Source organism: Coloeus monedula, assembly GCF_965178545.1.
Source record: "Coloeus monedula genome assembly, chromosome: 13".
In the NCBI taxonomy this organism is placed as follows: domain Eukaryota; kingdom Metazoa; phylum Chordata; class Aves; order Passeriformes; family Corvidae; genus Coloeus; species Coloeus monedula.
Window position 1 is genome coordinate 7,214,795 of NC_138793.1, and position 25,739 is coordinate 7,240,533.

The 25,739-nt window shown below is 42.2% G+C and overlaps 2 protein-coding genes across 3 annotated transcripts; one reads left to right on the top strand and one right to left on the bottom strand.

The window, feature by feature from the left end:
• Nucleotides 1–3,997: 3,997 nt before the first annotated feature.
• On the top strand, nt 3,998–10,552 carry LOC309577717 (borealin-2-like; the record flags this gene model as incomplete). 2 transcript variants are annotated; one of them, XM_082289903.1, is made up of 10 exons in its annotated part: nt 3,998–4,157; nt 4,433–4,561; nt 5,482–5,522; nt 5,872–5,932; nt 6,573–6,640; nt 7,389–7,456; nt 8,136–8,174; nt 9,233–9,365; nt 9,585–9,671; nt 10,438–10,552. In XM_082289903.1, the coding sequence occupies 10 exons, from the start codon at nt 3,998–4,000 to the stop codon at nt 10,483–10,485; spliced, it is 834 nt and encodes a 277-aa protein (XP_082146029.1). In that variant the 3' UTR covers nt 10,486–10,552. The 2 variants fall into 2 exon arrangements, with proteins under 2 accessions (XP_082146029.1, XP_082146030.1); XM_082289904.1 differs by lacking the exons at nt 5,872–5,932; nt 6,573–6,640.
• Nucleotides 10,553–12,174: 1,622 nt separating this feature from the next.
• DNAJA2 (DnaJ heat shock protein family (Hsp40) member A2) lies at nt 12,175–22,739 on the bottom strand. The gene is made up of 9 exons (XM_082289779.1): nt 22,569–22,739; nt 19,736–19,795; nt 18,538–18,758; nt 17,175–17,255; nt 16,717–16,850; nt 15,312–15,508; nt 13,745–13,889; nt 13,448–13,575; nt 12,175–12,946 (listed from the first exon to the last, which is right to left on the bottom strand). The coding sequence occupies exons 1-9, from the start codon at nt 22,644–22,646 to the stop codon at nt 12,758–12,760; spliced, it is 1,233 nt and encodes a 410-aa protein (XP_082145905.1). The 5' UTR covers nt 22,647–22,739; the 3' UTR covers nt 12,175–12,757.
• Between the last annotated feature and the right edge of the window lie 3,000 nt (nt 22,740–25,739).

The following is a 25,739-nucleotide window of genomic DNA, read 5'->3' on the forward strand; positions in this document are numbered from 1 at the left end:
CATAACGAGGAATACAGTCTTCTTCCTGTGCTATTCAACACATGATCCCAGTATATGAACACTGAACACTTCCTGCCATAACAACTCCAGGAATCTCCTGTTAACTTTACTCCATCTTTTATACACACGGAACAGAGCAAGTTACTGTCTCAAAGCAGATGTGAGTACAGTCAATCCTTTCAAGTAGGGTAAAACACAACCCTTTCAGAACCACTCTGTCTGTGGGGAACATTTGTTTGGAAACATCACACAGCCCCTCTAGCTGGCCAAAATCCAGCTGGAACTGGCAAGGACTGACACATTGTTACCAGGAGAAATGCTGGGGCTGATTTCTAATGAAGGAAAAATGTATTTAAAGGAAAATGTCTTGCACCAAGCATAAAGATAATGATAGTACAGCTGACACTTAAATCTTCCACAGTCCTACTGCTGGCTGAACGATCCTGAGTGCTTCTCAAAGCCCAGCTAAATAAGGTGGCTGTCTAGGAGTACAGCTGAGGAACTCCACCAATCTCTGCCAGCTTCCCTGCAAAACAAAGGACAGCTTCTGTTTCTCTAGAGCTGGAAGCTGGACACCCTCTGCTAGCTCTGATAAAGGGCTAAAGGAACAGGGCTTTCAGTATTCAGATGTGAAAGCATTAGCATTTGTCAGGCTTAGGCTCAGAATTTACAGAGTTTATTCATTAAGAATATCACATTCAATCTAGTCATTAAAGTTATTATTTAGAAGTAAACTCATTTTAATGTCTACTAGCACTTTGTAAGGCTGCTGTTATAGCTGGTTCAACACCCTGTGCTGATCCAGGTTACTAAAGCCAAGGGCTAGAGAAACACCATCCAGATAAACCTGTGCCAATTTATCACGTGAGGAAGATGAGATGTTGTTGCCAATAACTGTCCTTGCCACAGCAGCCCCAGTCTATGACCCAGCATTAGTAGTGGGTGAGCTTCTCACAGTTCCTTACTGAGGCCTGGGAGAAGAATTTTTTTCTTCTCGATCACCTGCCAGGGGTCACAGGTTATGGATGAAAATGGCATGGCTGCTACGCAAGCTACTGTGGAGGATTGGAGAGAAACAATTCTACTTTTCTCCTCAGAGAAATGCACTTCTGGGAGGACGACACACTGAGAACACTTATGCTGCTACTATCATTGAAAAATACAACCCGTCAGCACTCTCCACTTGGCATCCTTAATATGCACTAATGAAACAAACCCAGAAAGCAAAACTGTGGTAGGAGGTCAGAATAATGATGTAAAAATAAGACAAACAGCACTTTCCTCCTCTAGGAATGTGTCCAAATCAGATCTGGCTTTGGACTCTTAACGCAGTATAGATTGAAACTAAGATCTAACAATGGGAGTTAGAATATTTTTTATATTTTTGTAACTACAGCTTTTTCATGGGGTAGTATTTGTAATCTAATAAGTCAATAGATTTTATATTTGCCTTGCATTTGCACCTGATACTTCTGGAAAAAAATGTAAAGGTTTACAAGTTTATAATGATAATTTACAGGTGTGAAAGGCTTTTTGTTTTAAGTCGGGACAGCAATTCTTACAGTTTTAAATCAAATTATAATGGCATAAACTGAGTTTTTTCTAAACATTCTATTATGGTGCCTTTTATGTTTCTGACATTATAAGGGATAACAATTTGTTCTTGATGCATCTCATATGGAAGGGTGGTAATTCCTATTGTCCATCCACAATATTTGTATGTATTGTGATAAGGTTAATGTGCATTTTTGTGGAACAATCATGTAAACCTAAGACAAAAAGGCTTATTTTCCATGTCTTTGAAATATTTCATTAATAACAGACAATCCTTCCTTTCAAATGCATGCTTCTAGGTTTGATCTTCCTCCAGGTGCTCCTTATAGCAGTACTTCAGATGTATGAGACTTCCAATTAATAAAGCACATGTTAAAAAAATGGTACTACTCTTCCATTTCCTATGTCACTGGAGCAACAGCAGCTGGATTGCACTATAACACATTCAATCCCATATTCAAACCAGTACTTACTAATATTTAGTACCCATGTACCAGATCATTAATTTCTGCGTCACTCCAGTTTATGGACTTGAAATTTGTCCAACTTACTACCATAAAACTATTCCCTACCAGTGCAGAACTGTAAATAGAGATGGTCTTAGGCAAGTTTATGCTCGTAATTAATCCTATAAAGTAAGGAGCTGCAACCAGAAGTTAAGCAAGCCAGAGTTCTTCCTTCACAGAGAGGATTAGCCAGTCAGCTGAGGCTGATCAACTGTGTCCTGAAAGCTTTGGTGAGGGGTTTGTTTGGTGTTGTGAGTTCCCTTTTAAAAATCTTCTTATATGGCTTGTAGGAGATTAGACTTACAGAGCAACACTGTCTTGTCTGTTTGCAGTGACACCTCAGAATTACTTTAGTGGTGTTTGTTTGGGAATTTCAAAGAAAACAAAATTTAGGGAAAGGAAACTAGTTCTGCTTCCCTAAACATATATGCATATGCCACAACCACCAAAAGCATGAAATTCTCTTCTTTATATCAGGATTTTGAGTGTTTTCTGGAACAGAAACACTTACCTGTTTGTTTGGAGGGATTTTTTTGGGGGGGGGGGTTGGAAGGGGAGAATGTTTTTTGTTTTACAAACAACAACGTGGTCTGATATAAAATGCCATATTATGAATTATCAATCAGATTTTTTTCAACTTTTTTTGAGTGACATAGTCTGTCCCATCTGGCTCAGGAGATGTGCCAGATGTATATGATACAGAAAAAGCCACTCACTTCAGAGAGCTTGCAGCATCAGTATACACCATGTAAAAACCACTAGTGTTTTAAAACATTATCTAAGTGCCTTTTTACACAGTTCCTTGGTCAAATTTATTCAAAACCCAAGATACTCCTACCCCGGTATTATTTTTTTATTTGGATACATGCAAGATAATAAGTTTCTTCAATGAATTCTATTTTTAACAATAGAGATTTGAATATTTTAATATATTCAATATTTGGTTTAGCCACATCTTTCTAATGTTCCATGTTATTACATGGAACATTAAATCGTGTATTCACCTGATCAGAATTTGCACAAGCTGTAACCATTTGCACTGGACAGAGCAGGTTATTCTCTTTGCTAGCTTTGAAGCCCTGCATGTTCTGCACGCTGAACAGCAGTAAAGCAGCTAAACCCAAACCCGAGCTCTAAACAGGGCCCTTGCTATGGAACACAGAGGCTTCCCAGCACCTGTGGAAGCCCTGGCAGCACAAGCACCGCCTGCCCCAGGCTCGGACAGCCCCGGCCCCGGTCACAGTCCCCGGGGATGGAAACGCTCACCGGCTCCAGCGCAGCTCCTGTGTGCCCGGGCTGCAGCGGCTGCTCCAAACAGGGAACAAAACAGCGCAATTCATTTGTGCCACCAGGGCCGAGTGTGTGTGTGTGTGTGGTGTGTGTACGCACGTGTGAGCCTGCCCAGCTCCTGTCTGAGCATAAGGATTATAAAATCGTAGAATCATAGAATGTCGAGGGGTTGGAACGACCTTGAAGATCAGCTTGTCCCAACCCCCCCCGCCATGGGCAGGGACAGCTCCCACAAGGTCAGGTTGCTCAAGGCCTTATCCAGCCTGGCCTTGAGCACTGCTAGGATTGTGGCATCCAAAACCTCCCTGGGTACCAGTGTCTGTCCACCCTCACAGTGAAAAATTTCTATTATCTAACCTCAGTTTTCCCCCTTTCAACTTGTACCCACTTCTTCTTGTCCTGTCACTACAAGTGCCGACCGTGTGCCTCTCTGGCCACGCCTGAGGCAGCTCCGACACGGGGCATCCACAGGCCACCCCCACGTCCCCTCACGCCCTTCCCTCCCTTCTGACAGAGCCCGGGGTCGCCGGAGTTCGCTCTTCCCCGGCCCCGGCGGCTCCCGGGCCGCCCCCTGCCCGCCCCGGGGGTGTGTCCGGCCGGCCCCGCTGTGGGCGCGGTTCCGCCTCGGCTCTGGCCGGGTGTTGGCCATGGCCCCGGGGAAGGCCCCGTGCCGGCGGCGCAGCAGCGACTCGGGCGTGGAGCCGGACCGCGGGGCTCTGCCCCGGGACAGGGACCAGCGCACCGCCCTCTCCCAGCAGAAGAAGGACCAGCGCATCGCGCTCTTCCTCAGCGACTTCGATCAGCAGGGTAGGGCCGGGGCTGCCCGGGGTGGGTGGAGGAAACGGCGGCTCCGGGCCGGGAGAGCCCCGGGCCGGGGTCGCGCCCTCGGGCAGGGCCGCCTGCCCCGCGGCCCCGTCCGCGGAGGGGTTGGCGGCTGATGGAGGCTCCAGGCGCTCCGACTCCCGGCTCGGATTTCTCCGGATAAAACGCTGTTTTAACTTTCTTTTATAGCGCGGTCTTGAAGTGCTTATACTTGGAAACATGTAACACGCATTGCAATAAAAGCCTGTTTTCTTTTAAAGCCAAGGAGCACATCCAGGAGATGAAGAAAGAGCTCGATTCGCTTTTGCAGACAGCGGAGAAGGCGTTTGCGGTGGAGCTGCTGACGATGCCGGCTGCTGTGAGGAAGATGAAAAGGAAAGAGGTGCTCGGTGAGTGTGCGTGGAGCTTCGGGAGAAAACCCGGGAACTCGGTGGCTTTCATGAAAAGGTTTGCTTTGTCCACTCAGTATTTTAAGCAGATCAGCAGTTCTGTTACCCTGCAGATGCTCGCTGAGCACTCTTGTTCAAGTAGACTGATCTGTGTAACAGGGTATAGAATTAGGTGACTAGTCTGGAGTGTACTGTTATGTGTGCACTTAAGTAATCTTATTTAAAGTCGGAAGAGACAAGGAGTAATTACAAACCTAGTGTTTTTTGTGTGTAAAAACAGGCATCTTTGTTAATCTGAATCTGTTGATCTTTAGCCACAGAGATTATTTTGCCTTTGTCAATTTGAACTCTCCTGAGACTTTCTCACCTAGTCATTTACCTGTGATGATGGGCAAACAAGTTTAACTCCCACTGATGCAGAGGTTTAAGATGTGTACACTCAGCATCAGATGTATATTCTGGTGAGAAATGATGTTTTTGGAATCTGCCTTGCAGCTGGAAATTGTAGGGGCCACACAGAGATCAAACCTGAAACTCTTGAAGAACTTGAGTTTACAGTATGCCTGAGTATGTATTTTGGTGTCCTTCTTGAGAAACTTCTGCCTAAGAGCATTAGCTGCAGTGCAGTGTGTGTGGTGGTTCTTCAAATTCAGGGGATACCCTGTGTGGCCACACTCAGGATTCTTTCAATGTTATACACTGAAATGGCCTTAGATTTTCATTGTTGTTTTGTAGGAGTGACTGTCCTAAAAGAATGGAATCTTGTTCAAATGCAACACATATGCTGACCTAAGGTTACCTATTTAACCACTGTAATCCTGAATGACTTGTTCAGCTTCTGAGCCCATAAGATAAGAATCTGAAGATTAAAATTGTGCAAGTAATAGTATCTAAATAAATTATAATTTCTTGAGTTACAGATTTGCAAGGGCGGGAGGAAGTGGCTCTTGCTGCTGCAGTGGTAAGTGTGTGTTTTCAAATTTTATCACAGTTTACAGAACAGAATTCTTCTCTCCCTGCTGTAAGTACTTCAGACACACGATTTCATTTGGCTGTGTGTTTAAATAGAAGATGGTATGAAAAGACTAGACAGCCAGCCATGGTGCAGTTATGAACATTACCTGTAGTTTTAGGGTCATCTGCTGGCAGAAATTCAGATGTTTCCAAAAAAATAAACTGGTGTTTAGCCAATCCCACTTCCTGTCAGTTGCTTTCACGCCCTTTTAGTTCACTGCCTTTTGTAACAAAATACGCATTTACTGGGAAAAATCTGATGACCTTCCCATGTTGGATAAACATTTTTTTTTTAGACTGACTGCTCTCTAGAAGCTATGCCAAATCCCAAACTGGTGAGGACCAACAGCAAAAAAGGCAAGGCAATTCATTAATACATAGCCTGTGGTTCTTACATTTTCTTTTTGTTTAAATTGGTTTGAACTGAGCATTTGTAAAATGAATGTTAAGCCTGAAGAATACAAGAAGGAAAAGTGCATAATAGACCCTCCCAGCATTCAGCGCGGAGGATCATGAGCTATGCTACTGTAGAGGTACTTCAAAGCATGAGATAAGAGTTTCTTTCCTTTGTATTTATTAGGGAAAATGGTGAGAAAAGACAGATTTAAGGCTTTACAGTATAGCAGGACAGCTAGGAGAGTCATCCCTCTTTTCTTAGGTTCCCCTTGACATTCTGCCCATTGAGCTTTGTAAGAAAAATACCATTTTTCTTCATATCCCAAAATATGCAATAAGGAAGAGACTACCACTGGGTGGTAATTCTGTTTTGTCTGGGGGCTGAGGGATTATCTGGGGTCTTTTAACTGTTCTGTGTGTCCCAGTATTTGTAATGAACACACACAGTTTGCTTTAACCCGTGTCCCAGGTGAATGACTTTGGATAGCAGAAGGGGTCCATAGCTGTCAGGGGGAAATAGGCTTCAAACACAAGGCTGAAGTGGTGTGTTGTGTTCTTCATGAGATCTTTTATTTTCCTTGTCTTGCTAATACATTTCTAGTTAAGGTAACTACAATTGTTGAATATGAAGATTCCAAGCATAGTTCTGCAAAGAAAATAACTAAAAAAGTAAGTTTGTTCTATTTTTATTCAAAAAACAGTTCTAACCTGCCATGAATGCTGCTGGATCCATGACCAGGCAGGCCAGTGCTCTGCTGTCTGTTGGAAAAGTCAGTTGTTTTAAATTTAATGTATTTGAAGCTAAGCAAGGATAAACAGTAAATTATTTTCATAATGAAATATGATATCTGCACTTCTAGCGACTAATTCAAACAGGCATGCAAGTACTGGCATAGTCATTCTCTCTTGACTTGCCAATAAGTCATGATGGTTTGCAGAACCATTTTTTATTGAAACTTTTTTTTAAAAAATCAACCTCATGTTTTAATCCATGCTCTTCTAGAACTGGGTTGTCCATTGTTGTCTCTGAACCAAATTAAGTGGTTTAGTTTTACCATCTCAGTCTGTCTGTGCAGTGTAGCTCCTCAGCCAGACACTGAGGTAGCAAGATGACAACAAATACAAAAAAGATTTTGTGCAGTTACAGACTTTTACTGTAAAAGGGTTTAAAAGTTGGAAGGGTGTATATTAGACAGGTGGCTGGCTGTACAGAACTTCAGTAGGAGTAAGTATGTTTTGGCATTATGAAACTTCTTTTAGAATGCGTATTTGACATTTTATATATATGTAAAAACAGCACTATGGGGCTTAACTACCCTTTTTCAACAGGGAATTTTTACAGTATTGTTTCCTGCAAATATCTATCATCTTGCTTTCAAATGCCATCTTTTTAAACTGCAGTCTTATAAATTTTCAGATTTCCAAAACCAGGTCACTGGTTTCATTGGCCTCTGGTTTAAGTGGCAAACTGAACTCTCTTTCTAGGTAAGACTGATCTTTGGTAGCTCATTTAACTCACCTGAATTTGTGAGTGCTGAACACAATTATTTCCATACAAAGTAGTTGAGATCTGAGCCCAATGGGAATATATCTGATAAGGATTCTTCCATAACCTGACTGAGATGCACTGTGGTGATGTGAACCTGAACAAAAAAGCACCTGTAGCTGATGAAGGCATGCGTGGGACTGAATGGTGCACAGTTCTGAACTTAGGGGATCAGTACAGATTCCCAAATAATACTGCTGGAAGAGAGCCTGTAAGGAAAGCGTCTTTGCTTTTCGAGTACTACTGAATTGTTCTGTAATAAACACCTAACTCAGGTATTGCAGACCTCCCTTGCCTAGTAACAGAAATTACTATTTTGTTCTTGTATGGTTTTAGGTCCCACTGTCATGTTTACCTCAGGAGGGCTTTTGCACATGTGTTTTTCACACTAGATCCCTGTCATGGGGCACTTCAGAATTATCTAATCCACTGACTGTACCTTCATCCTAGCTAAAACTCTACATTAGAAGTAGTTGAGGAGGAAATAAATAAAAATAATAAACCAACAAAATAAAACCTCCAGCAAAACACAAACCCAGTAACTACTTTTAGTGTCTGTTTACTCTTCTGCTATTGTGGCTTGCAGAAGGATGTTAAGTCTCTTTCTTTTCATTGCAGTGCCCCAAATCTCAAAGCCACTCCAAAGGGAGCTACAAGGTAAGGGGTTTTCAGCTTGTTCTTAATAAATTTGTTCAATACCAAGACATTATATATCTATATTATTATCAATCTAAATATTAATCATTACTCTAAATGTGACAGATCTTCATGGTCTGCCACTAAATGTGATAGTGGGGATGGGAACCAGTTACACCTTCTGCTTTGGGTGTGGGTGTTAACTTACATTCTCATGGAGGTACAGGATTTGATGTCCTAAGTTTAAAAAATGTATTTATAGAGTATAAATTCTATTCTCACTCGCTATTTACAGGCTTACATCTCAAACTTGTTCTCAGAACCCAACCTTGATTAAAATGTCGCCTATCTAAAGTTATAAGAAAAATAAACCAATCCCCACAAACCCCCCAACCAAATACTCTGATAATCAGTTCTCTGCATCTTGAATAGTCAATATTTTCAGTTAGTATCATTCTTCATACACTACAGAGTTTGGTTTTGGCACAAGCTGAAGTGAGGGGATGAACAACTTAAATGGGTCCTGATTACCAGTAAGTGGTTGTTTCACCTTGACCTGCTATAAATGTCAGAGGCTTGTTTCCATGCAGAACACACCCAAATCTTACATTTTTTAAGTAGAATAAGAACAACTGTATAATGAAAACTTAGGAATTCTGCATGGCATAAGGCATGCCCTGTGCCTCTGAGAGGTAGCAGCTTTGATATTTGTTGATATCTCCCTCTGTAGTAGACAGACACAGCACATGTCTTATCTTAAGCCCTGAGGCATGAAATTTCCTCTTTCCAAAACTGTAAACATTCACTGCTGATACTGGAGAGTGGATATTCTTGTTGGCCAAAATGTCATCTTGTGTCACAGGCTTACACGGTCACTGCAGTGGCAGGGTCATAAAACATTACCCAGCAGTACCTGTAAGTACTGCTCATGGTTAGATTTCTGTAGTCTCCTGGCAGAACTGGAACAGGACTGTCTCTCTCCTAGTGTATTTCCTAGTACTTACATTTGCTTCATGCTTGAAAATTGCCAGCAGAGCATAGGAAGTTAACCTCAGAGTAACATTTTCATTGTATTCTAGTGCTGGATTACAACAGACTGTCTCAAGAACTTTACCTGCCAGTGGAAGAGTTCAAGGCATGTTAAAAAGAAGTAAATCAGTACCCCAACATAAAACTGTTCCATTTGTAAACATTCCCCTGGCTGATGGACAGGTATCTTTTTTTTTTTTTAACATTTTCAACTTACAGTAGTTGATCAATGCAAATAATCTGATAGTGATAGCTTTTCTTGTTCCTAAATGAGATGCTGCTAAACAAAAGGAAAAATGGTTGCCAAAATTTTGCAGGGTACAGGGAAGTACATGATTTTCAGAGAAGCTGAGCATGCAAGAAGAATCATTTAATCTTACAATTTTTTCTCTTCACATACAGACACTCTGTACAGCTGGTGGAGACCTCCGTAATATCGATGTGCAACTCCTAAATCAGGACACAGTACAGCACATTCATAACTTGGTGGTAAGCTTGAACTAGGAGGCTTATAGATCTGTGTATTCAGACACCTGGTCCCAGGCTATCATGTGAGATAGTCATGAATGCAAATTTAAACTCTTTGGAGTTTAAGCCTAAACTGGTTGGCATCAGTTGGAGGGAGGAAGAGGGAGGGAAGAACTGCTCCACATGGATCACATCTAGAAGTAACTACACTGAAACAGGCACGTGCAGTTTGGTGATAGCCTGGGGGACCAAAGGAACATTAAACTCTTCTGGTCTGCAGTGCTCTGGTGTCTCTCCTACCATTGTGAGCAAGCTGCCATTCTCTTATCTCTCATTCACAAAGGCTGACAAAGCTACAGCTATGTTTTGATTCTTCTTATAATCCATTATTCTGTGTTCCTTGCTGAGTAAGAACTATTCACCTGTTAAGTCTCTGCTGCAGAACAGGAACTGCCTTAATGGCTTTGAAGCAAAATGAAGTGGAACAGAACTTTGTAGCACACATTGCCCAACTCTCCCAAAGATTAGGGTACCTGGGCTATTATTTGAAGTAATGGAAATCTATCCAGACATGAGTTATTAACCAGTTTACAGTTGTGCAGGTATTGAGACCACTGCAGCTGAGTCAAGCTAAAGGCCTGGGAGCTGTTCTGTGTTTTTTGTCATGGCCCTGCCTCTATAGGCAGAAAGTAGGGAGTGCTCACTGCTTGCTTTAACAGTAGTGACCTTTCTTCTTCCAAGTTCTCTTGGGAGTAGCTTGAGCTAAAATGAATTTTTCCCCCCTCAGAGTGAGCTGACTGTACTGTGTGGAAAGGCAACACCTAAACCAAGTTAATAGAACTGTCTTGTGACTACAGAACATTCGTGACAGCTCTTGCCTGCTGCCTCCAAAGTGTTTAAATTATGTCTATTATTTCTTAATAAAGTGCTATACTGCCCAGTAAATGTTTTGATAAGCTTTTATATCATGTGATGTGTCTTATTAAGTTCTTATTATGAAGGATACCAAAGCAGAAGAAAATGTTACTTTTTCTTTATAACAGGCTTAGTTTAGATTTTAACTAAGTTCACAGTAAAATGAACAGTAAGAGGCTGTATATAGAAAATAATTTTAACTCTGATATTCAACTCACAAATAAACTGAAGTACAAGGTACTAAATTTTTCAACAGCCTTAAGACACTTTAATTTTAGTTATGTGGTACCATATATGAATCTAAGACAGGAACAAAATTTATTTCCAGTCTTGTGCTGTGACATGACAGTAATGTGCAAGATGACAGGTAAAAACAACAGACTCTTAGAATTTGTTTTCAGGTGCTGCTGGCAGGAGCCTAAATTAATGCCAGCTCAGGACTGAAGCAGAACTGCTCTACAGTGATCAGCTCTTCCTCCACCCCTTCACTTCAGCTATCTGAAAAGTTACCATGAATCCCTTCCTCTCTTCCCCCTGAAAAAAAACAATGTGAATGGGGATTAAAGGTTTAGAGTATTTCTGCATTTTGCAAGGACTTAAAAGCAGAAGACAGGTGGTGTAATTGTTTAAGCATTACAGGTTAAGACTGTCTCCTTGGAGAGATCAGTCAGAAAAAAGGATCAGTGTGTAACCATGGCTTCACAAGATGCAATCCCAGGTTTTAATAAATGAAAATAAAAGACCCACTAGAGAATGCCACATCATAAGTCAGTACTGAAATACAGATCAAACAGTATTTATTTTTGCTTCATTTTTAGAGTCTATAACAAGGATGTTCAGCAACACTCAAATGCCAATGCCTACCCAAGCACATTGAAACCCTTGGAGTTTCCCCCTCCAACCTCATTAATAAAGTGTCAACAACTATCAGAGAAATAACTAAACAAGTCACACTTCAGATTTGTAAAGAAAAGTAGAGCTTCAACTTTCTCACTTAAACAGGAGAAAAACCTTGCTATAGAGGCAGCTTACCAACCCAACACTGTTCATGCACAACAGTTCCTTAATTCAGGTCACATTTTTGCTTTGTTCTGACATTTTTGCCAATTAAAGTAACAGAACTAAAGCTGGAGAACTTAGTATCTTCATACTTAAACCAAAGTGCAAACTACTAGAAAAGTAACAAAACCATCTGCATTTATTACGTTTCCAGGTTAAACAATTTTTTTTTTTAAACTGGAAACATTTCTCTAGGAAGTGAGGCTGAATCAGGCTTTGAATAGGATTCAATGGCTAAGAGAAAGACACCATTACTTCAGAATTTAATCATTCCCCATTTAAGGGGTTGTTATCTTTAGACTGAATTCAGATATCCTTGTGTTTTCTTCACACAAAGGGGACATGGCTGCAGCCTTCCCTGTGCCCATTTAGTCATCTCTCATTTCAGGAAGAGATTTGAATGTGGCACACAATTGTTATCTAACCTCCACCTAGTCTTAAAGCAGCTTCAGCCTCCCTGTGTTTATAAAATATCTATCATCTACATAGTCTCTTCATACACAGACTAGTTAAAGCCACTGGAAAAGTAAGAGTTACAAGGCAAAAGAAATATATTATACACCAACTGCTTTTATTTAATTTCAGAAACCGTTCACAAGATGGTAGAAAAAACTTACAACCACTTCTAATTTAGTCTTTCATTGTTCCCAGTCAGCTCTAAACCCATTATGTGCAAAGCCCATTTACCATGCATCTAGATGATAGATACAGGCTATGAAATTCTTGATTCTACTTGTAGCAGCTTATGCAGGTGCAGCCAAATACCAAGCCTCAGGACAAATTGTACACAAACTTTACAATGTAGAATTTGAATTTAAAATATGAAACTTAAAATCTACACAAAACTGGTAAAAATCAAGCACAGATACGAGGACAAACTTAAAACCCATGTGAAAAGGAGTCTCGTCTTCCTTTCAAGTGCTTTATTCTGCTACACAGTCAAAATGAAGATGTAAGCTTGTGGTTAGTTTAAATTACACTCTGTAGATACTATAGACCAATTTAAAAGTTACACATACAGCAATAGATGTCCATTGGTTCATCTGGATTACTTATACAATCCAGCTGGATTGTTGAAAACAAGTCAGGCAAAATTTGAAAGAAAATCCTTGTGCAACTTTTTAGACAAATGTTTACTGGTGGGCACACTGTACCCCAGGTCCATGATGGCTGCTTTCTTCATCAGAACTATCATTATAAGCTTCACGTCTCTGGCCACCACCTGAACCACGAGTGGTATCAAATTCTTGAAGATCTACCTCTTCTGCATCACCAATTACATTGGGAAATTCTGGTCTAGCTGGCAGAAGATCTTCAAGTTCCTGCCCCAAAGAAAGAAATGCATTCAGTATTCCATCTACAACTGCTAAATAAAGTGACCAGTTTCCAACAACTTCAAGACACCTCTAAGAGCAGGTTTGGCTTAGAAGTCTATGCTGATGAAAGCTCTGAACTGCAGAGTCATTTAAAAGTATTTGTATCAACTGGAAGACACCACTTCAAGAAAACCAACAGCTCTATGTATCTTCAACCAAAAGTGCAATCAGTAAATACAGTTGCACTCTCTAAACTTATCACACAGCAACAGAAATATTCTCCTCCTGCCCTCATCTATGCACCATCTGCACAGCTCTTAAATACAGCCTCCATGCATTCATATTCCAAGGGGTATTTCCAAGTAATGCACGGCCCACAAAAAAGGTTAAAAGAACTAAATTTAAGCGTCTAAATTTAAGCACTGAAAGCAAGCCCATGAGGTACAACATAGGCTCTCTGCACACTCTGTCAAGTAAGACACCGAATATGCTTGAAAAACTACTTACTGAAAGCTTTTCTGGGCTAATCCAGTTATTTTCAGGAAACTGAACATCAAATTTAATGTAGAGATCCCCTTTCTCAAAAGGATTGCGATATTGTGGCATTCCTTCACCTCTGACTACACGAACACAACCTGGAATTCAAAGAGAAGTAAAGTAAGCAGGAGAGTGCTACTGCAGAACCATTCTCTCTCCATACAGTTGTTTCCTCAGACTAGGTTCAGTTAACAGGACAAGGGTGGGATTAAGTGCTGAAGAATTACAAAAGCATAAACAAAGAAATCCTTATCAGGTCAAGCTTACCAGGTTCAATTACTTTTCCAGGAGGATATTTAACCACAATCTGGCGTCCATCAAGGTGCTTAAATGTGAACTGAAATCCACACAGTGCTTCAACAAGTCCAATCTTGTGTGTCATATGCAAATCATTCACATCCCGCTGGAACACCTGGAAAACAAAATAGGAGACATCCTTTCAAGTACTGTAATCACAGCTCCACTGACTCATTATTGAGAGTTCATTATTATTTATCGTTAAAATTCAATGTCAGAGCAACAACCTTTGCATAAAGTGAACTTGATTCTATTAATTCAGATGGCTTAACATGCTTGGGAAATTTGTGCCTGACCAAGTGTCATCTAAAATAAGCCAAACCACACCACACACTGAGGTAAGGGTCAAATTAAACCAGGCCTGTACAGCAGCACTGCTTTCACCCCCAACATCTTCCACACAAGCAACCTATAAACAAAACTGCCAACAGCTTGACACTATTTCCCCTCCACTGGGGTATATAAACCACGTCTTTGTTTCTCAGCTTTTGTCCTCACGCATATCTGCTTTAGCTACCTTGACCAAGAGCAGGACTTTGGTCACTTAGCTGACAGATGTCAGAAGTGATCTTTAGGCCACATAAGTCAGGATTCTTAACCAGAGTGTGTCTTAAAATTTACCCACTGGCAGAACCATGAGTCCCACCTCAAGGGAAATTTTAAGAACACAAAGTCTAGTTTTACTCACTAGGACAAAGTACAGACTGACAGATCAGCAGTCCTTGACACAGCTTTGAAAAGCTTACGAAGTACCTAATTAGCAGATAACTAACATTATAGCCTTACTATATGACTGGAGTTTAAATTTGTACCCCATGCTACTCTGTCATAACAGAAAACCCCTCCTTGAGTGCAACACACAAATGATTTCTTATTTCATCACAGCAATACTTGGCATTTTTTAACAACAAAATTAAAAATGGAGCCGTCACCTCAACTCTGACCCACATGAGTATTAAAAGAAGATAAATTGCAATATTTAATTCCAAAGTGCAGTGTATATAGTCCAGAATACAGTGAACATAAGTCTAAATAAACCAGTATACAATAATAATGTTTGTTTTGTTAAATGAATCAGCAATATCACCATTTTGTATTATTTCCAGAACCACAGTAGCAGACACAGAAAGCACAATCTGGGGATTTTATCAGGAGTTCCCTGCCATGTCACAAGACATGGAAAAAAGCCACACTTAAAATTTTGTTAGTGTCACGAGCAAAGCAGATTAAAGTTAACATCCTGAATGGCTCTTCACTGTATCTACTGTATCAAAGTCACTCTGAGCTTATCTGAGAAAGCTAACTCTTATTAGCATTAGAAGGCACCAGAAGCTGCCTTTCCTCTGGCTAAGGACTTGCCCAGTTTTTCTGGCTCACCATGAAAGCCACATTACACACTACAAATCTATTAAAAGCTATTCACCAGCTCTCCCAGAGCTGCAGCTGTATCAATTACTTTAAATGAATGGCCATCTATATAACTTAAATATTAACAACTGGAATAAAAGGCATTCGAAGATAAACTCAAAAGCATTACCTCATTTTCCTTCTCTTGGAGTAAAAGGACAATATCGCCTGGTTCCACACCTGGAGCCTGGTCTGCTTCTCCACTGAATGTAATTCTTTGCCCATGTTTCATGCCTTTATCTACATGGACTTCAAGTATTTTTACCTCTTTGATCACCTTCTTCCCTTCACATTTTTTACAGCGGTCTTTTTCATTAATTACCTCACCTAAATAAAGACAAATTTTGAGTTCAGAAATTTTGACACAGTTGCATCCAGCTCCTAGGAACAACTATTTAAAAGCAAGCTGAAGAATTTCTGCAACTCAAGTAGTGATTTAGATGTTGCTTTATGAATTCCTCACAAGAGGAAATCCAGGCTTCATTTACCCTTGCTGGGACAGAGGGTAGAAAGAAAATAATAATAATAAAAAAATTCCCTGACTGCCCCATCTCCCAGCATATCCCCACAAGACAGTACTGAGTAAATGCAGCCAGCAGAACTACAGAATCTTGCATACAAAACCAGGAAGAGAGCAGGTCACATCAGATTCACTGCTACAAAGGTAATTACTGTTTCCAGCAAACTGAAGGATGACAATCCAGAATGGCTTCAACGCTCTATTCTACCTCACCTTTATTTTTCCAGTGAGCTCTTGTCTCTATACACAGTAACCAAAGTATTAGGGCACATGGACTGTAAAATTTCAGTACTAAGTGCCACAAGCAGATGCACTTGGCTTAAAATATTAAGCTTCTCATCTTAGACCACCCTTCTGTGAAACAAAGCATAACATTATGATGCAGTTGAAACTACAAAATATGTAGGTTAGGCATATAAAATGTTAAAGACAACATCATTTATGAAATGTTTCAACAAGTCACAAAATACAGCTCTTTGTAGCTTGAGTGTTGTGACAAGTAAAATCATCCACAAGGTGATGTTACTACTCTGCCAACTGCAGAAGGCCTAAAAAGAAATCATAAGAAGTGCTGAACATGTTCCCCCCAAACAGAGCCAATTCAGCCAAAGATATCATCTCAATTTGAAGAAGTGAAAAATTCAACTTTAGGTTCCCATTTTTAACCTACAACTGTCCTTGGATATCAGGAGATGCAAAGACAAATAGTTCCTAAACCAGCAACATCTCAGGTTTTTACTTTAACACGAGTAATAGCAATAAGTAATATTCACATCTATGTATTTTGAAAGATGATCAGTCCCTAGTGCTTGAGCTTCTATGCTGCTTTTCAGTACATTAAACACTGTAAATCTTGCTGCTATTCTGAGTGAAATGATTTCTCAATGCTGCCACCAGAGTGAGATGCAGCTGACTGGGTAAGGGCAGAACTGTCCTGAATAAGTTCCTCCTGAGATTTAAGCAGGAGTCTGGATCCAAGCAAGCACATTTAGTAACAGAGCAGAGCCTGGCCTACCTTCTCCATTGCAGTCAGAGCACACGGACTGCATCTGCTGCACCATTCCTGGGGCCAGCTGCCGGATCATGATGCGCACACCCCGGCCCCGGCAGGCGTTGCACTTCTGAACGGAGCCAGCCTTCCCTCCCTGCCTGCAGCACAAAGCACCAGTTGCATGAAAAGGAAGCTCTTCAGAAAGGTACAACCAGAAACCCCCTCCAGCAGTAGGTTAACATGCCTATATGCCCAACTGCACTGCCAATTACAGTTAGGTTCTCTGCTCTCCCACCCTTCCCCCACACAAAGCCCTTGAATAGTTCAGTTCCATCAACAGCATCATTCAAGTTCAACAATTTGCTGGTCTGAAAGCAGGCTCCAGTAAGTCAAATACTGATAAAGATCTGACACAGGAGATCCTTCATTACACTATCTGCCAGCAAAGCAACCAGAGACCTCAAAAATACAAACAAACTTACCCATTACATGCACTACAAAGGACATTCTTGCTAAGTTGTAGTTTAGTTGTCTTTCCATTATACAGATCTTCTAAAGAGACTCTACAAAAGAAAGCATTTCTCCTGGGTTATCATGTAACAACTTTCTTTCCCCATGTAATTAAAATACTTGCCTAGGACAAATGAAAAAAAACCCAGAAAACAACAAACCCAGATATTCCTAAAAAGACTGCATCTGCTATCAAAATAAGATCTTAAAGTACCATTTTGACTTTCACAAAGAGTTACTGAAAAAAAAAATCCATATGTATAAATACCCTCGTACAGCTGAACATAGTTTCAGAGAAGAGCTTTAATTTAATCAGAAGAAACCACATTGGTTGTGTTTCTCAATAGGAAACAAGCTTATCTAGAATTTTAGGTGTTACTATACAGTCATAACTAATTATTATTTTTAGTTCTACCAGCCAGGTGAGAAACAAGCCTCTGTAAACAGTCCAGACAATATTTATGGCATAAATACATAAGAACACACATAGAATACTTACTACTGTATTGGACTTTCTACACAATGGAGTTTAGTGGGGAGGGGTTAGCATGTACCCAAGGCCACTTAATTTTTTAGTGTTTCTCCTAAAATGGTTTGTTAGTGGATAGAAATTTCAGCTCAATGTATTGAGAAAAGGTTGCCTAGCATCAGTATTTACAAATAACAACAAAATCATAGCTTATTAACACTATACCATACAGTATTAGCTACTAAAATAAGCAAGCATGTGAAATTAAACAATTTCACTAAGCACGGTTTGCCAACAACAGGAAAGATGTTGCTTAACTGTAGTTCTTCAACGGACCTGCTCAGCAGGCAAAAAGCCAGCTATGACTGCAAGAAGGGATCTCCAAAACACAGTTAGGTGTGATATTCAAGAATGGCTTTGACAAAAAAAAACCAAAGCCACCACACACACTTTTCCATTAATTATGAGGTGCAACCATAGTTCCAGCTGGCACTGCCCTACGAATTCAAATCTTTCCAGAGCACCTCCACTTTCCCAAGAATCTGCCTAGTGAGTAATACTTGGCTGTTGACGGCTTTTCCAGTTTAGAACTACTAAACATAATTAAGCAGCAAAACAAAGAAAATAAAGCTAACAAAGTACGTAATTCAAATAACCTGGCGAAGTGTTTGGTAGTCTCTAGATTAACCAGCCAAGGAAAGTAACTCTAGATGACTGGCCCCTGGCTCTACACACAACATGCAGGTCTAAAGAGTAGTGCAGGCTGCAGAGGATCTCAGCTGAGAAGTGTATCAAGAATAGAAACCAGCAGAGTCAAGTACTGAAGAAAAGCTTCAAAGTACAAGTTGCAGCATCAAGGTACTCACTTGAGTGGATGCATCATATCTTCTCCTCTTCTTCTACCATTGCGACTTCTACTCTGGCCACCCATGAAATTGAACAATCCACCACCAAAGATATGGGAGAAAATATCGTCCATTCCACTGCTTCCACTCCCTTCTCGGAGCCCCTGCTCTCCATATCTATCATACAACTCGCGTTTCTCGGGATTTGACAATACTTCATAGGCAAAGCTTATTTCTTTGAACTAGAAGAGGAACAGAGTCAAAACAGTACATGGTAATTTAGAACTTCAAGGCAGCATTTTGAGTTTCTCCCCCTGCATGAACACCTATCAATTAGGAAGGTACACAACAAAACACCTTTCCATCCTCAATCTAACATAACATTTTCTTAACAAGACTTTAAAGTCAGACTTTGGCTTAGTTATGTTACATCTTACCATAAAATAAGACATTTTACTGCAAAACTTGGTTGGCTTTGTTCTTTACTAGCATGAGACAAATTTCATACAAATTAAAAAAAAACCCAACTGAAGAAAACCACCAACTAAACTACACAGCACTGCAGAAACCAAAAGGCAGAATACCCAACAGTTACATACTAACAGCAAAGACTTCAAGATATTGGGCACATAAAATACACTAACAAGTAACTTACATGAATATACATTTCAGTATTTGGCTCTAAGGCAAATAAGTATCTTTTCCAGTCATCTCTGCTCACCTCTTAAGCAGCCATCAGAAGTTCAATTTTGTTAATCAACTGAGTCAACTTAATTGACAATTTTAAAATTGCTTCTAGCATAACAAATCTAATTCAACGTTCCTACACGTGTAATTTGTTTGATGCTGCAGCAGTTTTAAGAACCTCTACACATACATTTTTCCATGTTGGAAAAACTTGAAAAACTGACAATCTTTTTCAGATTCCTATATAGATGCCAATGCCAGCTGACATTATCACAGCAAATGAGAGGCAGTTTTTTTCCTCAGCATTACCTTCCCAAGCAATTTGACTCAGCCAACTGCTGCATTTTGTCACCAGGCACACTGGCAGATTTTGAGACTGGGGAGAAGTTGACCAGACAAGGCTCCCTCTCACAGCTGGTATTTTTGAACAACTTGAACAGCAATCCCCAACACCTGTATTCAGTTCCTTAGATGCTACTGTAATAGCAAACTTAAGGCATTTAAAAAAAAAAGATGAGTAAATCTTTCTTACTTTGTCCCCTGCATTTGGATTCTTATCAGGATGGTATTCCTTGGCCAGTTTTCTGTATGCCTAGTTGAAAGAGGTAGAAAATTAGTTTAAATTTCCATTAATTAGGTTTTTTTTCCTGAGAAACTCAAGTAGTGTCCCCAGGAAGAATGAAAATCTAATAAAGCAAAGTGAAAATATTATAGTGTTTCAAAGTCACTCATACATTGATATGACCTAAAAAAATTTTGACATTGCTACATGCATAAATTAACTATGCTGGTATTTAAACGCAGCTATGGTGCACAATAGCTAGAACTAGTTTTCCTTCTTATCCTCATTAACTTAGAGGGAGAATCCCATTTGACTTTCATTAACATGACTTGCTCTTTAGAACCCACTCAAACCCTACACCACAACAGTAAATTTGAACCCGTTTGTATTTGCCCTCAATCACAGCAGTACAGGAACAACAAAATGGCTGCCTCAGCTTCCCATTCAACCCTACAACCACTCCTCACAACAATCACTTCGTTCTTTCCTACCTATCACTAATGGAAGAGTTCACCTCACTTTGAGCTGGGTATATGAGTTACATGTGCAGAAAATGTACACAGCACTGCTTTTATTCAGCTTCATTGTTGTAAATCAGTAGGAGGAGTAAGTACAGACAAATACCCAGAAGGGATTTTCCAGAATGCTTTTTTCTGACCAGCACTTTGACACTCGGGACCATCACTGGTTCTTCAGCAGCCCTTCATCTGTTCTGCTTACACTTGAGAGGATCAAAGCAAAGAACACAGCAGGCAGAGACTTTTCCTACCACTGGAGTTAATGACAGTAAAACCTTAACCCTTCTTCTACTCTACCTCAACACCCCTCAGAAACAATCAGGGGACAGATATTAACAAATTACATTGTATACAGTATTTTATTTTCCAAATTACACCTATTAAAAAAAGCTACAGCGATGCAACTGCAAAAAAATTGAAGCATCAGTTATTGGAGAGGATTTTTCAAAGACTTTATTTCTGAATAACTGAGCACCTAAACTAACTCTTTGGAACTACAATGTTAAGAGCTTTACACACAAAGCTTTACAGAAATCACAATTTAACTTTTGAAGAAGAAAATTTCCTTTTTTTACATCCATACAGTTACTTCCCATTACTGATTTTATCTTGAAGCACTGTACTTTTGCATACAATCAAGACATGATAACGAACTAATGAAATAAAAACAGTGTTGATATTACAAGTCTAATATTCTAAAGCACAGTAAGTGAAAAAAAAAAATCACACATCTTACTGAACAAATTGCCCATCAGGAACAAAGCATAATCTTCCACAAACCTGTGTTAATAGATTTTCTGTTACATATATTTTCTACTATAATGGATTTTCCCCATATATTTTAAGGGATCCAACTAAGAAAAAAAGCAAAACACCCCTAAACTGATAACCTAAGTAACATTATCTAGTCAGGAAAAAAGGAGCTTGTAATGGTGATCTTTAAAAAGAGAAAGCCCTCACATCTTGGCTGATAACAGCATTCCAGGCCAGAGCAACTCTTACAACTACCCATGGCCCTAAAGGAAGCCACCACTATTTATTTCATCAGAACCAGATCCAGAATCAAGGTCTATATTGGCAACACATGTGACTTCAGTGAAAGTTTATTTAGCCACTGTTAAAGCCTGTTCTCTCAGCCCTTTTTGACTAAAATATCACTGGTTCATTTTTACTTTTTCTATGCTGTTATATAGGTCAAAATACCAGATTTTACAGCAACCACGAAACCTCTCAATGACAATAATATATACATTAACTCCTTGCTGTTGCAGACAGTTGGAAACTTTACACTCCATGATTAATCTAATATGTGGAAATTAATACTGGGTGGTGCAGGCTATCCTAGGAGAAAACTGCTCTGGTTTTCATTCTTACAGGACACAGATAGCTTTAAGCGAACTCTGTAAGAAAATAAATTATTATGGTGGACAGTGCTGTATACAAAACACAACCTTCTCACCGCCTGCCTTCCATCTCCAGCACAATTTCAACACTGCAATTGCCTATCCCTGCACAAATTAGGCTGCCGCGTGCATGACGGGTAAGGCGCAGTTGTTGGTGCCAGCACCACCCACCCGCGGAAGCCACTGCTAGTGAACCGTCTGGTTCATTCTCCTCCCTCACGTGTAAACGGTCATTAAGGCCTACACCAAAAAAAAAAAAAAACAAAAAAACCCAAAAAAACACCAAAAAAACCCCACCAAAACCCACCACCAAAAAAAAAAAAAACCCAGAAAAAAGTGCTTTATTCTAAAATTGCTATAGTGACGACCTGGCTCCAAGTTTTCGCCTCCCCTCTTTGTTTACCTCGCCTTGGCGCTTTCGGCCTGGAAGGAATCGGATCTATAAGCGAAACCGAATCCTCCCAAGGCCTGCACGTGGGGCAGACAATGGCACCGGTGAGGATCCACCCGCAGGGATTCTCCCCCCCAAAAAGCCCTTGCGGCCGCGCACGGCGCGGTGCCGCGGGGGCGGGACGAGCCGCATCCCGCCCGCGCCCGGAGCCCACGCGGGACGCGCCGGGACAGGGACGCGGCGAGTGCGGCCGGGCCTCACCGCCCCCTCCTCCCGCCGGGCTCTTGCCCTGCCCGCGGCCTCCCCCGACCGCCCGGGCGCGGCCTACCGGGCACCGCGCCGCGCCCGCACCGCAGGCCTCGGCCCCGCCGCCCGCGGGCTGCCCCCCGCACCCCCCTCGGCCCCGCTCCCCTCGCCGCTCGCCCGCGGGGCCCTACCCGGCCGGGCCCAGCCCCCCACCCCAGCGCCCGGCCTCCGCCCCTCCGCCGCACCTTCTTGAGTTCATTGTCGGAGGCGCCGGGTGGCACGCCCAGGATGTCGTAGAGCTTCGTGTCGGCCACGTTGGCCATGGCGGGGCGGTGGCGGGGCCGAGTGGGGCCGGGCGGGCCGAGGGCGGCGCGGGCAGGGCCGAGACCGGCGGCAGGACACGGACACGGACCGGCCGCGACGTCACTGCGCACGCTCTGCGTCACCCCGCCGCGACGCGCGAGGCCCCGCCCCCACGGCCCTCCGACCCAGTTCCGGCGCGGCGCGGCAGGGGGCGCTGTGCGCAGGGGCTGTGAGGGCACGGGCGGGGCTGTTGAGTGGGGACCGCGACACGGGCAGGGAGCAGCGTCCTCAGCTGTCCCGCCTGTTACTACACACAGTCAGCGGGCTTGGAGAAGACCTCTGAGATCGTGCAGTCCAGCGTATGACCGAGCACTTCCATGTCAACCAGACCGTGGTACTGAGTGCCCTATCCAGTGTCCGGTCTTTTGTTAAACACCCCCAGGGAACGGTGACTCCACCACCGTCCCTGAGCCGCCCGTTCCAATATCTAACCACTCTTTCTGTGAAGAAATTCTTACCTTACGTCCAACCTGACCGTGCAGCTTAAGGCTGTTCTCTCATCCTGTCACTTACTGCCTGAGAGAAGAGCCCGAGCCCCACCTGGCTACACCCTCCTTTCAGGGAGCTGTAGAGAGTGGTAAGTTTACCCCTGAGCTTCGTTTTCTCCAGGCTGAGCCCCCCAGCACCCTCAGCTGCTCCTCATCAGACCTATGCTCCAGATTCTTTCCCAGCTCCATTGCCCATTCTTTGGACTCGCTTCAGCATCTCAATGTCCTTCCAGAACTGAGGGGTCCAGAACTGGACACAGAACTCAAGGCATGTTCTCACCAGTGCCCAGTACACTGTGACAATCACTGCCCTGGTCCTGCTGGCCACCATATTACTGATACAGGCCAGGGGCCATTGGCATTCTTGGCCACCTGGGCACACCTGGCTCATGTTCAGCCTTTGTTGACCAGCACCTCCAGGTCCTTTTCCACCAGACACTTCCCAGCTGCTCAGGGTGTTACTGTGGCCAAAGGGTAGGACTGGCACTTTGTCTTGTTGAACCTCACACTGTTGGTCTTGGCCTGAAATTTCAAACCTGAAATGCCACTGTCTGTGCACACATGTCCCCCGAGTCCACAGCTCCTGCCTCCCCAGGTGTGTCACTGAGGTGAACAGGGCGCCTGCACACCAACCTGCTGCCTGCCCTCAGGCACCAGTGAGTGTTCCTTTAGGGGCATATTGCTAAGTAGTTATAAATAGCACTGGTACCCATCTGCTCTGGTTTTGCGTTTTGCTCCACTGCTGGAATCTGAAGCACCAGTTGCTGTGTGGGGCCCAGAGTGACTCACAAAGCGCAACAGCCCTAAGGCCCCAGCTGGGCACCACTCTTAGCAGGCAAATAAAAAGCTGGGTTGTGTTTAATTAGATGTTTGTCTCTTAAAGCTGGGCTAGGAGAGCAGCTATTGAGCCCTTTCTCAGCTATAGTCTCCTGGTCATTACCTCGTTGTTAGGCAGGGGCTGCTGGAAGGCTCTAAGAGCTGTGGCAGGTGTGTGACTGAGGGTGATGGCATGGGGTCTGTATAAGGGCAACCCCCAAAAGCTAGCTTCTTGGCTTCTCTGTGGGTAAGCCCAGATTGTGCCTCAGAGAGGGTGCTCCCTGAGGAAGAGGTGAGCAAGGCTGAGGCCTGAGGAGAGGTTGCTGGGAAAAGATTACTGGCCTGACATGTGAGAGAGAGCAAGAAAAGGCCCTTTGAAAAGATTGCTGGGCTTGTGGCATAGAAATTTGAATACGTCCCTTGCCTAAAGGGAACAGATCTGAGTGCCTGAAGGCTCCTTTCCCCTTTGTCTGTAGGGGTACCCTTCACCTTGTCACAGTTCCTTGACACAGCCTGTGGTCACAGTGGCTGGATTGGGAAGTACCATCTGCTGGTGGCATCTCTGCTGCTTCTTGGGTGGGTGTTTATGGGGCCCTAAATTTCATCATTGTGTTTATGGTCTGGAGTGATCTGGTTCAGTAGATGATGGTAATACCTGCCTCTGGTGTTGCAGCAGTCAAGAGCTTCAAAAGAAAATGGAGACTAGTTTTGAAGGGAGAAGAAGAGTGGCAGGACAGAGAATGGCTGCTGGAAAGACAGTCCTATGGACTGTAATTTTTAGTCTGGTTCAGAGATGCACAGAAAGAAAGAAAAGCCCTTGTAAGGAGGGGTATTTTTCTTTGGTGTTTTTGGAGGCTGCCTGTACAGCTTTTGGGAATTTCATGGTTTGATTTATGTAGCTAAATCCACTAAGGCTTCATGATTTGGTTTACCTGTGTATTACTTTACTTGGCTTCATCTTTTATTTTGGTAAGACTAAATTCATCTACTCTAAGAACTGTCTGCCATGCATACCTGGCTGGACTATTTTGGATGGTACTTACTTACAGATTAATATGTTTCTAGAGAAGATTTTTTTGTGTGGTTTTGTCATATAGGTTTTTCTTTTTAGTGGGCAGTCAGGTAGGAAGAAAAGTTAGGAGTGTGTGGAGGAGTGCTTCCTTGCCCTGCAGGTCAGATTTGCATTTTTAGGTGTTAAGGAGAATCAGCAGGACTGATATAAGTAGTATTTGACATAGAAGAATGTTTAGCATACCATAGCATTTATATGTTTTCTTTGCATTAAAAAAAAAAAAAAAAATCTAAAGCTCTAAGAAGGTGAGTTTGGACAAACCAGTGGGGTGCCATTCTTATCTATGCCTACAGGGAGGAAGTTCACTAAAAGTATGATTCAGCCCAGATGTACCTGTCCTGGGAGCTGAGTGGCTTCTGAAGCCACTTGGCATCTTGAGGCCATGTTGGCAGCCAGACTCTGAGCCAGGATTGATGGACTGTGGGGGCGAGAGGTGAGCTCGGGGTATCAGCTGCAGCACAAGCCAAGGAGGCACTTTAGAACCAGTGTTTGCATATTTTCTTCTTCCCTGCCAGAACAGCCGTGTTACTACAGGCCTGGTTTATATCTTGCACAATCAAACTACATAATAAATAGTAAGAAAAGTCCTCTGGGATGAAAATTTACATTTTATTTTTAAGTGGAGCTAAAGAATCATAAAATGGGATGATTAGCTTTTTATTAAATTCAAATGCAGA

Bases quoted from the DNA above. Each gene is read 5' to 3' on its own strand.
- DNAJA2 (XM_082289779.1), bottom strand. From the start codon at position 22,646: ATGGCCAACGTGGCCGACACGAAGCTCTACGACATCCTGGGCGTGCCA. The intron at 18,759-19,735 runs GTAAGAAAGATT...TTCCTCTTCTAG, and splicing joins ATCCAAATGCAGGGGACAAA to TTCAAAGAAATAAGCTTTGC. The intron at 13,576-13,744 runs GTAAGCTTGACC...TTTGAATTCCAG, and splicing joins TGGAAAAGTAATTGAACCTG to GTTGTGTTCGTGTAGTCAGA.